The sequence below is a fragment of the Cynocephalus volans genome, chromosome 17 (genome assembly GCF_027409185.1).
Source record: "Cynocephalus volans isolate mCynVol1 chromosome 17, mCynVol1.pri, whole genome shotgun sequence".
Lineage (NCBI taxonomy): Eukaryota > Metazoa > Chordata > Mammalia > Dermoptera > Cynocephalidae > Cynocephalus > Cynocephalus volans.
The window spans coordinates 15,442,297-15,457,631 of NC_084476.1; the positions used below are offsets into that span (position 1 = coordinate 15,442,297).

At 42.4% G+C, this 15,335-nt stretch overlaps 1 protein-coding gene across 3 annotated transcripts in view; it reads left to right on the forward strand.

Annotated features, from left to right (window-relative positions):
- Positions 1-15,335, forward strand: part of TTLL11 (tubulin tyrosine ligase like 11) — a 258,789-nt gene that overhangs the window by 223,864 nt on the left and 19,590 nt on the right. Inside the window, exon 9 of one of the 3 annotated variants that reach the window (XM_063081752.1) lies at positions 10,405-10,498. The exons of the other annotated variants lie outside the window; for them this stretch is intronic. Within the exon in view, the coding sequence (XP_062937822.1) occupies positions 10,405-10,472 (68 nt within the window). The 3' untranslated portion in view covers positions 10,473-10,498. Of the gene's footprint in view, positions 1-10,404; positions 10,499-15,335 lie in introns of those variants that run through there. 3 annotated transcript variants of the gene reach the window in all.

The window sequence follows — 15,335 nt, forward strand, 5'->3', positions numbered from 1 at the left end:
ATTTATTTTACTTTGGTTCTAATATAAATGGTGTTATGTTTTTAATTTCAAATTCCAAGTATTCATTGCTAATATATAGGAAACCAATTAACTTTTGTATAATAACCTTGTTTCCTGCAACCTTACTATAGTCACTTATTAGGTGAAGGGTTTCTTTAAGTCATTGGGATTTTCTACATAGACAATCATGTCATCTGAGAACAAAGACAGTTTTATATCTCCCTTCACACTCTGTATACCTTTCATTTCCTCCTCCTTGTCCTACTGCATTTGCTAGGACTTCCCACACAATGTTAAACAAAAGTGGTAAGGGGGAGATCCTTGTTTTGTTCCTGATCCTAGGAGGAAAATCATCTAGTTTCTCACTATTAAGTATGGTGTCAGCTGTAGGGTTTTTGTAAATATTCTTTATCAAGTTGAGGAAGTTCCTCTCTCTTCCCAGTTTGCTGGAAGCTTTTTAAACCACGAATGGGTGTTAGATTTTTGTCAAATGCTTTCCCTACATCTATTAATGTGATCATATGATTTTTCTGCTTTAGCCTCTTGATGTGATAGTTTATATTTATTGATTTTTGAATGTTAAAGCAGCCTTGCATATCTGGAATAAATCTCATTGGTCACGGAAAATAATTCTTTTTATATGTTGTTGGATTTGATTTGCTGATATTTTGTTGAGGATTTTTGCATCTGTGTTTGTGAGAGATATTGGTATTTAGTTTTCCTTTCTGGCAATATCATCTGGTTTTAGTATTAGGGTAATGCTGGCCTCATAGAATAAGTTAGAAAGTGTTCCATTTGCTTCTATATTCTGGAAGTGATTGTAGAGAATTAGTATAATTTCTTCCTTAAATGTTTGGTAGAATTCACCAGTGAACTTATCTGGGCCTGGTGCTTTCTTTTTTGTGAGGTTATTAATTATTCTTCCAATTTCCTTACTAGATATATGCCTATTCAGATTATCTGTTTTTCCTTGTGTGAGTTTTGGTAAATTGTGTCTTTCAAGGAATTGGTCCATTTTATCTAAGTTATCAAATTTGTGGGCATAGACTTACTCATAATATTCTTTTATTATCATTTTAATTTTCATGGGATCAGTAGTGATGATCCCTATTTCATTTCTGATATTAGTAATTTGTAATTACTAATCAGTAATCTAGTAATCTTTTTTCTTAGTTAGCTTGTCTAGAGGTTTATGGATTTTTTGATCTTTTCAAAGAACCAGCTTTTGGTTTCATTGATTCTCTCTACTGATTTCCTGCTTTTAGTTTTATTGATTCATGTTCTAACTTTTATTATTTCTTTCCTTTTCCTTACTTTGGATTTAATCTGATCTTCTTTTCCTAGTTTCCTAAAATGGAAGCTTAGATTATTTATTTTATTTTATTTTATTTTGGGGGGTGGTTGGCCTGTACTGGGATTTGAACCAGTGGCCTTGGTCTTATAAGGCTGTACTCTAACCATCTAAGATAAGTTCTATTCTAATTTTCATTTAGTTCAAAATATTTTCTAATTTCTCTGGAGACTTCTTTTCTGATCCATATGTTGTTTAGACATGTGCTGTTTACTCTCCAAATATTTTAGGACTTTCCAACTATCTTTTTGCTACTGATCTTTAGTTTAATTCTATTATGGTCTGAAAGTATATTTTGCATAATTTCTATCTATTTAAATTTATTAAGGTGTGTTTTATAGCCTAGGATGTAGGCTATAAAACCTTTCTATCTATCTTGATGAATGCTCCATGTAAATTGAGAAGAATTATGAGTATAATCTGCTCTTGTTGAATGAAGCATTTTATACATGTCAATTTGATTCCAGTTGATTGATGGTGGTTTAGTTCAACTGTATCCTTAGCAATTTTCTGCCTTCTGGATCTGTCAATTACTGATAGAGGGGTGTTGAAGTCTCCAACTGTAATAATAGATTTATCTATTTTTCTGTGTAGTTCTATCAGTTTTGCATCAAATATTTTGACTTTTTTTAGGTACATACATGTTAAGGATTGTTATGTCTCCTTGGAGAACTGACCCCTTTATCATTGTTATCCACCCGTATCCCTGATAATTTTTCTTGTTCTATAGTCTGCTTTGTCTGAAATTAATATAACTACTTCAACTTTCTTTCAGTTAGTGTTAACTTGGTATATCTTTTTCCATCTCTTTTTATCTATCTGTGTTTTTATGTTTAAAGTGGGTTTCTTGTAAATACCACATAGATGTGTCTCAGTCTGTCACTTAATTAATATATTTAAATTATTGGTATAGTTGGATTTATATCTACAATGTTTGTAATTGCTTTCTATTCATAGCACTTGTTCTTTGTTTCTTTTTTTTCTTCTCTTTTTCTGTCCTTTCTTGTTTTTACAGAACATTTTAAGGATTTCATTTTCTCTTCTTTTCACATATTGATTTTACTTCATTTTTTAAAAATGAGTCATTATCGGGCCGAGCCCGTGGCGCACTTGGTAGAGTGCGGTGCTGGGAGCGCTGCAACGCTCCCGCCGCGGGTTCGGATCCTATATAGGACTGGCCGGTGCATTCACTGGCTGAGTGCCGGTCACGAAAAGGACAAAAAAAAAAAAAAAAAATGAGTCATTATCCTAAAGTTTGCAATGTGTATATCCAGATAAGTCCATTTTCAAATAATACTATACCACTTCACATATAGTGCAAGTATTTTATAACAGAGTATTCCCAACTCCCCCACCCATTTGTTATAACATTGCTGTCATTCACTTTACTCATCCCTAAGCTGTAATCACCCACCCCATACACTGTTGCTATTATTACGTTGAACAAACAATTATCTATCAGATCAATTAGTAATAAGAAAAATAAACATTTTATTTTATCTTCAATTATTTCTTCTCTAACTCTTTCTTCATGTAGATCTGACTCTCTGACCTATATGAATTTTCTTCTCTCTGAAAAACTTCTTTTAACATTTCTTACAAGACAAATCTACCGGCAACAAATTCCTTCAGTTTTTGTTTGTCTAAGACTGTATTTCTCTTTCATTTTTGAGAGATAATTTTCCCTGGATACAGAATTCTAGGTAGATGGGGTATTTTTCCTAACACTTTAAATATTTCATTTCACTCTCTTTTTGTTTGCATGGTTTCAGATGAGAAGGCCAGGGTACTTCTTATCTTTGATCCTCCATAGGTGGTTATTTTTTCCCTTTGGTATTTTTAAGATCTTTCCTTTGTCTCTGGTTTTCTGCAGTTTGGATATGATATGTGTAGTGTTTTGGTATTTGTCTACATGGTGATCTGTGGTTTTGTAGTCCTGCATGGTAGATGTAAATCCAACTATACCAATAATTAATTTAAATGTGAATAATTTAAATAATTTATTTAAAATAATTTAATTTTGAAAAATTCTCTGGCATTATTACTTGAAATGTATCTCCTGCTCCCTTCTTTCTTCTCCTTCCACTACATGTATGAGGGTACTTCAAAAAGTTTGTGGAAAAATAGAATTTAAAGACAATATGAATCTGTTCATAACCTTTTTTTTTTTTTTGGTGGCTGTCTGGTAGGAGGATGTTGCTTTGTGTTGCTTCACTCCCCATGGATTTGTCACCCCACTTCCCCTGGGTGATGGAGATGCAAAGGATTACTCAAAGTCCCCCTCTCTACTGAGCAGCGAGAGGCCCCAAAGTGGTTAATCTCCCTTTGGGACCCTCAAGAGAGAGGCATCCCTTCCTTGGGAAATTAACGCTGAATTGGGGTTCTCTTCCTACATTTATTTTCCAGACCAGGAAGTTACAGGAAGAGAACAAAGGTGGAGTTATAGTTTAACAATATAGGCTGGTAACTTTCAGCAAAACAAGCCAGATGACATTCCAGTAAGGCAATTAAGTGATCCTATCAACAACAGTTTGATCTTAGCAAACATTCTTCCTATAGCAATATCAGTTCAGTATCTTTACATAACAATCAGTAACTAGTCTGTCTTTGAGCCAGCAACCTGCTGTGCCACAATTCTTATCTTGCAACAGAGACTTACAGCCTGAGGGAAATTTCCAGTCCTCCGCAAGGTCAATATTTGAAACTGCAAGGCTTTGGAAAACCAGGCCCTGCGAAGTACATATGCTTTTTAGTATATTCCACATCTCCCGCGTTTTATTTATTTAAAAGGAAAAGCAAAAGCTATGGATCAGGTTGGCATAGTTAAGACAAAAAAGCATTTTGTTAAAGCAAAGTTATTATCATTTAGCATGGCAAGTCCTTTTAATTTACTTCAGGTGAGGACCGGTGATGTCATCGTCTCTCAGGGTGGCTACAGCAGCATCACTCCAGGTGCTGTGAATTGGGTGTAATTACCAATTGTTGAAACTCCAGAAAGGGATTCTGCTCCATGTAACAGTTGATTCTGAGTTCGGGGAGTTTGTTATTATTAGTTCATCTGTCCAGGACATTATTGTTTTCAGAGCATCTAGTCTTATGTAAAATTTGATCAATTACAAGTCTTTTGTTTAAGAACAGGATGTCTCATCCAAGTTACAAACAGCCTCTTTAAGGCCAGGAAAATTTAGAGAACTGCTTTTGTAGAGAAGACATTATTTCCCCCTTATGATCAAGGCATTCCTCATAAAAGCATAGATGATCAATATCTAGATTGAAAAGGTCTTATTTTTTGTTGCATAAATCTCTCAGTGTTGGGAAGGCTCTTTCCCAGGTGGTGACTGAAAGAAGCATCTCAGCTCACTTTCTTTCAATGATCTGTCCCACGTGGCTGGGAATGCTGTTTCCCAGGTTGTGTTTTGTCCCACATTGGGGGGAAAGATGAACAGCAGGATGAAGCAGCAGTTTGGCCAAATTTATGGCAGCATAAAAAAGAGATCAGCAACTTGGAAAGGAGACATGCTATCTTATATCCAAAGTTTTAAATTATATCCTGTTATAATGAGAGAGAGTGTTAATTTTCATTGAACTTATAAAAATAGCCACATTGCCATAATAATTATAAGCCTACTTAAAGTTATTAAATTTGGGGGGGGATCAAATAGGGAGAAAACAAATGTTTTTATCTCTGTTTTAAATGACATTTTACCAAACTGTTGTTAGTTATAGATAGCTTAAGAGAGAGAGAGTTTTCTTACATTTGGAAAAACATTAGGAGAACCAGCAGTGTTTCAAAATAAGGAAATTGTAAAAACCCATAATTTTTAAAAATTAATTTACTGATTAACTTTTGTTGTTTTGACCTTTGTGAACAATTTCACAAACCCATCAGTTTCTTCATTAGAATTTTGGAACTTCAGTTTAAAGCTATGAACTCAAAGTTTGTCAGAAAACTGTACCTATCAGAGTTTTTTCATGAAATATTTGAAGACATAACATTTTAAAATTATAATTAAACCAAGATTATGACTGGTAGCATTTATATCAAGACACAGATATTTAGGAACCTTACATGATTTTGGAACACATATCCATAACACCTTCAGTACTGACAATGCTTTCCCATGTAGTCTAATTTCTTAAATAAGCCAATTAGTTTTGATACATCTTTTATATATCCTTTGAGAAACTCCAGGGCCCTTGGAATTCCTCAAAGTTATTTTAAACTTTTAGAATTTTGTGTTGGAAAGCCTTGTTAAATAACAAAAAGGCTTAAAACATTTAGTTGAATCAGATCACAAATTACTACAAAAAATAAAACCAAAGTGACAAAGGGTTTCAAAAGGCAGAGAACACAAGAACTTATCATGAAATAAGTTTTTTTAAACCAGTTATCTAAGGGACAAAGAAAACCTTTTACAATTTTGTGTTAAGAGCAGTTAAGTGAAAAGACCTTTAGTAATCCTGTTTGACTAGTAAACCCAGTCAGCAACGTGTGCTGATAAGAACATTTTTATACATTCATATTAGTAAATAGGCGTCCATTTGTCAGAGCAAATTTCGCAAAGCCCAGTTGAGTTTTAGCTAAACTTATCAAATACATATTTATGGTTTCCCAGCCAAAAACTTGGTGTATTAGATTTATACCCTTATCAGTTAATGCTAACTAGGACCTATGCAATATTTGGCATAAGTTTCTTTTCACTGGCCATTTTAGGTCCCAGGTTTCCACATGGTGTTTGGAGCCATGTGGAATCCAGAGAGGCAGAGGGCAGTATTCACTATCTATGTCTAAAAGATATTGTCTCTCCCAGCATGGCCAGGAGGCAGAGCTGAGATAACAAGGAGACATATTGACCTAGAGACAAATTTCGGTAAAATGTTTGAATCAAATTTTGAAAATATATTTATCAAAACTTTAGAAGATTTAAGTCACATGAACTTGAAAAGTATACTTATTTATTTAATGAGCGCACATTAATTATAAGCCAATTTGGTACCTTGAACATAAAACGGTTACACAAGCAGACATTAACATATAGACATAACACACAGCTTATGCATGCAGACATAAACAAGAACAAAGATCTTATAGGTTTTGTTTAAAATGTAATAGAAAGCTCACTAGTAAAAAGGACAGTCAGGCTTAGATTATGCTCTTTCCAAAAGACTTATTGGTGAGCCTTCACCTTGCCTTAAAGAAAGCAAGATAACAAATTTACATTGTAAAACAAAGTATGCAAACCTTTTCAAGAAGATGCAGAGAAGATTTTCTTCCTTTAAGAAGATAGCATAGAATTCTACCATAGGATTTGGTGAAGAAATACATAGATGAGACTAGAAGAGAATTTAGAAGTCTGTTTAAGATAACCAAGTGGATGCCAGAAATGCAGGAAGAGAACCCCAATTTAGCATTAATTTCCCAAGGAAGGAATGCCTCTCTCTTGAGGGTTCCAGGAGATTAACCACTTCGAGGCCTCTCATTGCTCAGTAGAGTTGGGCTTTGAGTAATCCTTTGCATCTCCATCACCCAGGGGAAGTGGGGTGACAAATCTGTGGGGGTCAAAGCAACACAAAGCAACAGGAGGATCCACAAACCCTTGACCTTGATGTTATAACATCACACTCTAACCAGCTGAGCTCACTGGCCAGCCCCATCCATGAACTTTTTGAACTACCCTGGTATGTTATACCTTTAGTAATTGTCCCACTATTCCTGAATAGTCTCCTTATTTTAAAATTCTTTTTTCCCTTTGTATTTCAGTTTGGGACATTTCTATTGGCATATCTTTAAGCTCACTGATCCTTTCTTTGGCTGTGTGTGGTCTACTGATGAGCCTATTGAGGGCATACTTCATTTCTGTAAGGTGGTTTTTTTGTTTCTAGCATTTCTTTTTCATTTTTTCTCAGACTTTCCATCTCTTCCCTTACATTTCCTATTTATGGTTGAATGTTGCCTACTTTTTCCATTAGCGCCCTTAGCATATTAATCATCATTTTGAATTCTCCATTGGATAATTCCAGCATCTGTGTCATACCTGAATATGGTTCTGGTGCTTGCTTTATCTCTTCACACTGTGTTTTTTCTTGACTTTTAGCAGGACTTATAATTTTTTGTTGAAGGCCAGCCATAAAGTATCTGCTCATAGGAGCTAAGGTAATCAGGCTTTTAGTGTGAGGTTTTATATTTGTCCTGCTAGGAGCTGAGCTGTGTTTAATGCTTGCTGTAGCTGTAGGTGCCAGAAGCTTTGGTTTCCTCTAATTTCTTTTTTTTTTTTTTTAAAGGTGACTGGTAAGGGGATCTTAACCCTTAACTTGGTGTTGTCAGCACCACGCTCACCCAGTGAACTAACTGGCCATCCCTATATAGGGATCCGAACCCGTGGCCTTGGTGTTAGCAGCACCGCACTCTCCCAAGTGAGCCACGGACCGGCCCTCTCTAATTTCTTTCGTTTTATTTTCTCCCCTTCTTGTCTTTATGTTCCCTCAAAACCCTTCTTAAATGGAGTCTTTGTCTTGCAGCTCTGTCTGTTGTAATCCACTGTTATGATACTGGAGCCCAGTTGATATGGTGGTAAGGTGCCAGGAGAGAAAAGCATTCTATAATCTTATGATTAAATCTAAATTTTTTAGTGGGCTTTTCGTCCTCCCCTTGTGTAAGACAGGAAGGCTAGAAAGGCTGGAGTTGTCCAATTACCTTTCCCCAGGTCAGATAAGCCTCAGGTAAAGCCGTTTCCCTGTGGGAAGTCCTTTGTTATGGAGAATGCTCTAGGGCTATTTCCCGAAGCAAGAGGGTATTTTCTCCAGTCTTCACCTTCAGAAACCCAGTGAGGATCCAGTGTGGGGGACCCCTAAGACTGAATCCCTAGGGATTTTTAACTGTCAATCTAGTCCTCCTGAAGTTCATCAATTATCAATTGAGTGTTCTTACCAGTTACTGGCTCCACAGCTTCTGCTCCTGGTAAGCTAATTTCAGCTGTGATTCTCTGTATTCATATGTCTCTCCAGTTTTCGGGGTGGCAGTTTGCTCTGTGACCTTAATTCTCTGACAGATCTAAGAAAAGACATTGATTTTTTATTTTCCCAGTTGTTTTCTTGTTGTGAGGATGGGATGATGACTTCTAAGCCCTTTTCATGTTGGAGCTGAAACTGGAAGTCCTCTGTATTTTATATTTTCCCACCAATCCTGAGAGCTAAGCTTTCTATTCCAGTTTACAGAGTAGAAAGCTGAGCCTGAGAAAGGTTAAGTGATGAGCCCAGGTCACCCAGCCAGTGAGTGGGACAGCCAAATTTGTCTTTAGGTTCCAATGGTCTTAGAGAAACTGCACCAATCACAAGCATCCAGAAGTCTTCGCCGTAGAGGCCCTTTTGGCAATTTTCCATGAAATTCTTGGTCAGATCTGGGCTTGATCATTTAACTTGGAAGTACAGTGAGAATCTCCTGAGCCATCTGGTCAGTTCTTTGCCTGGAGTCAAAAAAATGCCTGAGTTAACCAAGACAGAGCCTCACCCAGCCCATAGTTCACCAGGAGCCAACTTCAACATTCACTGATAACATACCCCCATGTGCATTCATCTTACTGCTACAGAATCCTAGTGTTTAAAGCTAAAAGGGGCCTTAGAGATCATCTCTTCCTACCCCTTCGTTTCACTGATGAGGAGCTCTGAGACCCCAGCAAATTACTGGGAGAACCACCTGATGTTGTTGGCTTCCTACCTCCCCACCCTGCTCTTTTTCCTAGATGTTTTTATGAGTAACTTAGACACATTTCTCTTTGAGACAGTTAGTTCACAAGCATGGGATGGAACCTCCCCATCTTGCCCCACAGGAAGAGAGAGAATGAGGCACCATGCTCTCGGGGGATCTGCATCTCACTGGAAGACTGGGACATGGTCAGGCATCCTTGACCTCAAGTCTTCCCTGAGGTCTAGATAGACCAGTGGTTCTCAACTGGGGGTGATTTTGCCTCCCAGGGGACATTTGGCCACGACTGGAGACATTTGTGGTTGTCACAACTGGGGGTGAGGAGTTGCTATACTGGCGTCTAGTGGGTAGAGGTCAGGGATCCTGCTAAACCTCCTGTAATGCACAGGACAGATCCCCACCGCAATGAATTCTCTGGCCCCAGATGTTAATAGTGGCCATGTTTTCCCTTTGGCCTCCCTAAAAGACAAACCCTGGGGCTGTGGTAACAGTTCTCCATGCCCCACCCTGGCCCTACAATGCAGCTACCAACCAACTCAGGGAAAGGATGGCGTCCTCAGCCTGGGGCACACCCCTCCTCTGTTCAGGGAGACCTTACATGACTGAGGTGCTTTCTTCTTGTTAGCTGGTGGGAGTCTCTGCCCACACTTCCCCACCGATCACATCTGCAAGGAGAGGAGGAAGCCTTATGTAAGCACAGCCTCAAACAACCTTCTGTCATTTGGGCTCCCCAGGGCCTGAGAAACCCCCGCCCTCCTAAAGTCTCATGGGGAATGTGGTTCTGTTGTGAACAGGCCTTGCAGGGTATGCTTGCCAGCTGCAGGGTGGAATCTGAGCTCCTTGACCTTTGAGACTGGCCTTGCTAGCCTCATCTCCATCCTCTGCAACCCTAGCCCCCATTCCACCCCTCTTCTCCCCGTGCACCAGCCACAATGGGACACTCGGGGCCAAGCCCGTATGCTGCTTCTCTGAGCCTCTGCTCATGCTTTTCTCCCTGCCTGGAAAGCCCTTCCCTACCTTGACTGCCTAAAATGCCCATATGTGAGACCCGGCTTTGTAAAGCTTCCAGACACTTCTCCCTGCCTTTCCCACCAAGCACTCATGCTCTCTTCTATGCTCTGTTGGTTTGGGGCGCACCCCTCCAGCAGGCCATACCTTGCTGGATCCTAAGTATTTGCATGTGTTTGTATCCCCTCCACCTGCCCCCAGTGGACGCTGAGTGTCTTCACGCAGTGCCTGATTCAGGTTTGGGACCTGGGTCTAGCACAGTGAGAGCTTAGTAAATGAGTGAGTGAGTGAATGAATGAACGAATAGGTAGATGCAATCTCACTGGGCTCCTTATTCTCACAGTGGCTACTTCCAGGACCGGTAATGGTTCCCTGCTGCTCACCTGGTTAGCTGAGACACAGGACACGTGACCTCAGTTCTACCTCTTCTCCTACCATTGAAGCTGTGTGATCATGAACAAGTCACTTGCCCTCTCCTCTCTGTGCACCCATTTGAGGCCAACTGTCACATGCAGTGTGCCGTGTTCTGAGCATCTGAGGGTGGGTACATGGTGGTCCCCAGTAGAGGAGGTCATTGAATCCTAACCAAGTTCAGGGCTCTCCCTAATGCTCTGTTGGTGGTGGCCCTAACTGGCCTCCAGACAGCACCGCTCCCAGGCATGAGTACAGTGAAAGAAACATTTAAGTGCACTAATAAAATTACCTTCTCTAAAGGAGGCAATTTGCATGTTAATGTTTTGGGTAATTCTGTGCAGCTCCAATGCCCTCAGGGCTGCAATTTCTCTCTGACAAAGTGACAAAAATAAACTCCTATATAAAAGAGCATTTCTCTTCTCATTTGTGCTCTAACATGACATTCTTAATATGAGTCAAGTTGAAACCCACTGCTCTGTCTTATTTTTGACACTGATCTGCCTTCTGTCACCTCTCCAAGTGGCAGGCCAGCTATGAGGAGCTCCTCAGAGGGGTCTCTCCTGAGGACAGGGCTCGGTCCTCTTGGTGAGTGAGCACCCCTTCCCTGCCCATGGCTGAGGCCTTTCCAGAAGGCCCAGCCAGTTACTGGAGGACAGACATGAGGAGCTGGGAAGAGGGTTGCCTTTGGTGGGTGAGTCAAGCCAGCCCAATTTCTCCCAAATTGCCCATCTTTGGAAAAGAAAGAGCAATTGAAATGGGATGGGGATTCTGCACCACTGCCCTGCAGGGGAGCAGACTATTTACTCTGCCAAGCTTGGCATCTCTGATGCCTTAAGACAATCAAGAAAGAAGCGCACATTTACAGGGCATCTTCCCTGTGCCAGACAAGGGGCTGGGCCCCTTATGTCTGTGTCAGACACCTCAAGAGCTAGGCAGGGTAGGTGGCAGCTGAGGCTTCCAGAAGTGCAGCAAATTAGCCAAGGTCACCCAGCAGCATGTAGGAGGTGGTCTGATCTCGAGCCTGGGTTCTTCCTACCCTAAGTGGACCAACTAAAGTTCAGCGGGTTCAGTGGGTTCAACTAAACCTACCACACAGCGGGTGCTGGCAGTGACAGGGATGTTCAGGGACCGACAGAGCCCCCAGGCTCTTGTGCCCCTGATGCCTGTTAGCAAAGGCAGAAACAAACATGTCATTAGATGCTGTGATGAGTTCTGTGAAGAGAACAAATAAGTTTTAAAGAGTAACAGAGAAGACCTAATTTATGTTAGGAGGTCAGTCAGGGAGACCTGTCTGTACAATTAAGCTTTGAGCTGAGATCTGAGCGCTAACTGAGGGCAGGGGTGTTCCAGGCAGAGGGACTGGCCCAAGGTGAGACAGTGTGCAGCATGTTCTAGGAAACGAAAAAGGCTGGTGACAGAAATGAGGGCACGCTGGCCCGCAAGGCAGCCGGAGGAGCGGGTGGGGGCTGGATCTCCCAGCGCCCTCGGATCGGATCAGGGTAAGGAATGTAGGTTTGTGCTGGATGTTGTTGTTGAAGAGCTTAAAGCAGGGGAATGCATGGTTTGATCTGTGTTTCTAAAAGTCCATTCTGGGTGCTGTGTTGGACAAGGGCAATTGTGGAAGCAGGGAGACCAGTGAGGAGGCTGCCGGGGGTCCAGGGGTGGCAGCTGCTCCGGCAGGGGGAGGAGGACAGGTGGCGGAGGTGGGGGGTGGGGGTTATAATACTCGGGATGTGGAGGTGTTGAGCCGAGGAGGGGACTGTGGGAGAAAAATTTCAAAAATGACCGCAGGGTTCTGGCTTGAGCAACTAGGTGGGTGGAGATACCATTGACTGAAATGGGATTGGGAAGGGAAGACCAAGAGATTCATTTTTTTTTTTTTTTTTTAAAAGATGACCGGTAAGGGGATCTTAACCCCTGACTTGGTGCTGTCAGCACCACGCTCAGCCAGTGAGCGAACCGGCCATCCGTATATGGGATCCGAACCCGGGGCCTTGGCGCTATCAGCACCGCACTCTACCGTGTGAGCCACGGGCCGGCCCCCAAGAGATTCATTTTTAACAGGCTCTTTGAGATGCTAATGAGATATCCCAATGGCAAAAAGCAGTCTGGCCTGGAGATAACAATTTGGACAGGCATCGATTCATTAAAGGTATTTATAGCCTAGGGAATGAATGACAGAAAGAGAGAGAGGAGAAGCCAGGCCTAGGCCCCAGAGCCCTGCAGGGCTCAGCGCAAGGGAATGTAGAGTGGAGTCAGCGAGCCTGAGCCTGCGTCTAGAGTTACCAGAAAGATGCAGAGAGCAGCAGGGAGCAGGGTGCAGTAGAAGTGGAAAGAGAGTGTTTGGAGGAGGGAGGCGCCCACATTGCCAAATGCTACAGAGAGGGAGCTGAGAGGAGCAAAGAGCCAGAAGGGAGGGAAGGGGCTCAGTCATTAGGCAAGAGTCGACTAGATGGGAGGCAGGGAGTGGAGGGGAGGCCGAGCTGACCGTGCTGGGCCAGCAGCCCTCTTGGGAAGTTCAGCTGAGCAGGAAGCAGAGAGAGGGACTGGTGACGGGAAGGATGCAAGGTCAGGTAGCCTTTCCAACCACGCAAGATCCTGGGGCTGTGTGATGGTCAAAAGCACCATTCCGGAGCAGGGAGACACTGACATGCTGGGAGCATGGGAGGGACTGAGCCCAGACCACCTACCTTCCCTTCCTTCACTGCCCCAACCCCAAGGCCCACCTGCCTGGCCAGCCCTGCAGCACCAGCTCTGTTCCCCAGCACCCAAAGAGAGCCCTTTCACAGCACTAAGGTTTTGCACAACCTAGGTCCTCTCCTCAGAAAGATCTTCGTCCCCAATTCTGACCAGCAAACTCCTGCTGACCCTTCCCCAACCCCAAGACAATTGGGCAAGATCTGTCAAAACACATACCATTTGACCCGGACATTCCACTGGAAAGAAATGATCACTCATTCAAGTATGTACTGATGTATGTACAAAAATGTTCATTGTGGCATTATTTGTAATATCAAGAAAGGAAGAAAAAGAAAGAGAGAGAGGAGAAATAAAACATCCTAAACATTCATCAGTAGGAGAAGGATTTTTTAAAATCTTGGTACCTCCACACTATGGAATTGTAAACAGTCTATAAAAATGGAGTAGATCTACATATGCTGATATGGAGAAATGTCGAGGCAGATGGTTAAAATTTTACAAGTGCAGAACAATACATACAATGTGATTCTGTGTGTGTACCAAATTATATGTACATAATATTGGTGCACACAGAGATGCACATATTCCATTTCTATGCATGTATGCCCGAGACTGCAATCAGTATACACTTCTGGTGCCCAGGAACTGGAGAACACAGAGTGGAGGAGGAAAACAGGACTTGCTTTCCACTGTCCACACATCTCCATCTGGATGTCTTCACCACGTGCACCAGGGGCTCTCTAACCTTTCCTGCCTCTACCAGGCAATGACTTGCTTCTTCCTCTGTGTTCTAACCCCGTCCGCTCCCCAGCTCCACATGCCTCTCTCCCACCGTCCATCCTACCCTCCCCCTTCCCATCCTACCCTCCCCCTTCCCCTTTTCCCCTCTCCCCTCCATCAGATGAAGCTTGTCTATCTCTGTGTCCACTGGAGGGGCGGTCAGTGAGTGCTGGTGGCGTTGAATTGCCATGGTTGCTGTCACAGGGAAGGAGAATTAGCTCTGTGTAAAGGTGGCACTGGTGCAGAGGGTTTGCACATTTCAGCTCACCGCAGAGAGCAAGCAGCAGTGAGAAGGAGCCTCTTGGGGCGGTCATGAGCACCACGTCACTGGAGATGGCCAGGTGGGGGCTGGATGACCACTGTTAGTGATGTCAGGGAGAGTGACCCACACCTCAAAGGCTCACAGGGCAACCACAGGAAGCCGGAGAGAGAGTACCAGAAACATGCGTTTTCTGCTCACTCACACCATGCTGCTCCGTCCCCCTCTCACTGAGTACACCCAGTGCCCGGAGGTGGCAGTGTGCCAAGGGGACAGATTCCCAGAGCCCAGGTTCGGATTTCCACCACCAGCTCCAGTCTGTGCAAATGGCTTTACCTCCACCACTCAGCTAGCTAACAGAGCCGGAGACAAAAACGTAGTTTCGCTATGTCCTTAAACACAGGTGAACAACCGAAGGGTGAAATGGAGCACCCTGAAAGCACCTACCACCCAGATTTGGTTTCGAGGATTGAATGAAAGGTGCCCATTAAGTGCTTGCCAAGTGCCTGGCACATATTAAGCATGAGCTGTATACCGACTACTCTCATTAATTCCTCTTATTTTGAGTTGTTATCATCCTGTAAAGGCCTGGATTGTGTTCTCTCTGAAGTCCTTTTCAAGCTGGAGATTTTGACCACTTACTAAAAAATGAGTATTGAGCCTCAGAAGGTTCCATGGCAGCCACTGATCTATGAGAAATGTCTAGAATTGCACAAAGCAGTTGCAGGAAGCGGTGACCGGTACTGTGGCCTTGTCTTCCCAGACAGTGACTCAGGAACTTGTGTCTGTGTCATGGTGGAATCGGGTAATGTTGGATGGAACCGCACTGGGACCTCTGGGCCACTCTGCACCGGCCAGCAGTGTGACCTGTGATTAATGAAACAATGTATTTGTTGCTTTCATCTTTGATTATGTTTGTTATTTGGGTGCTGCGGGCTTCTGGGAGAAACAATTTTTCTGCAGGGTCTATTTATGGTTCAGTCCTGGCACTTATTAATTTCTTCATCCAGCCAAGGACAAAGGTGATGGTGACTTGTTGCTATAATGCTTAAATACAATGACTGCGCGTACGCAGCTTCTGTTCCCAGGCTGTAGAGGAGGCAGCAGGAGCAAGGTTTTCT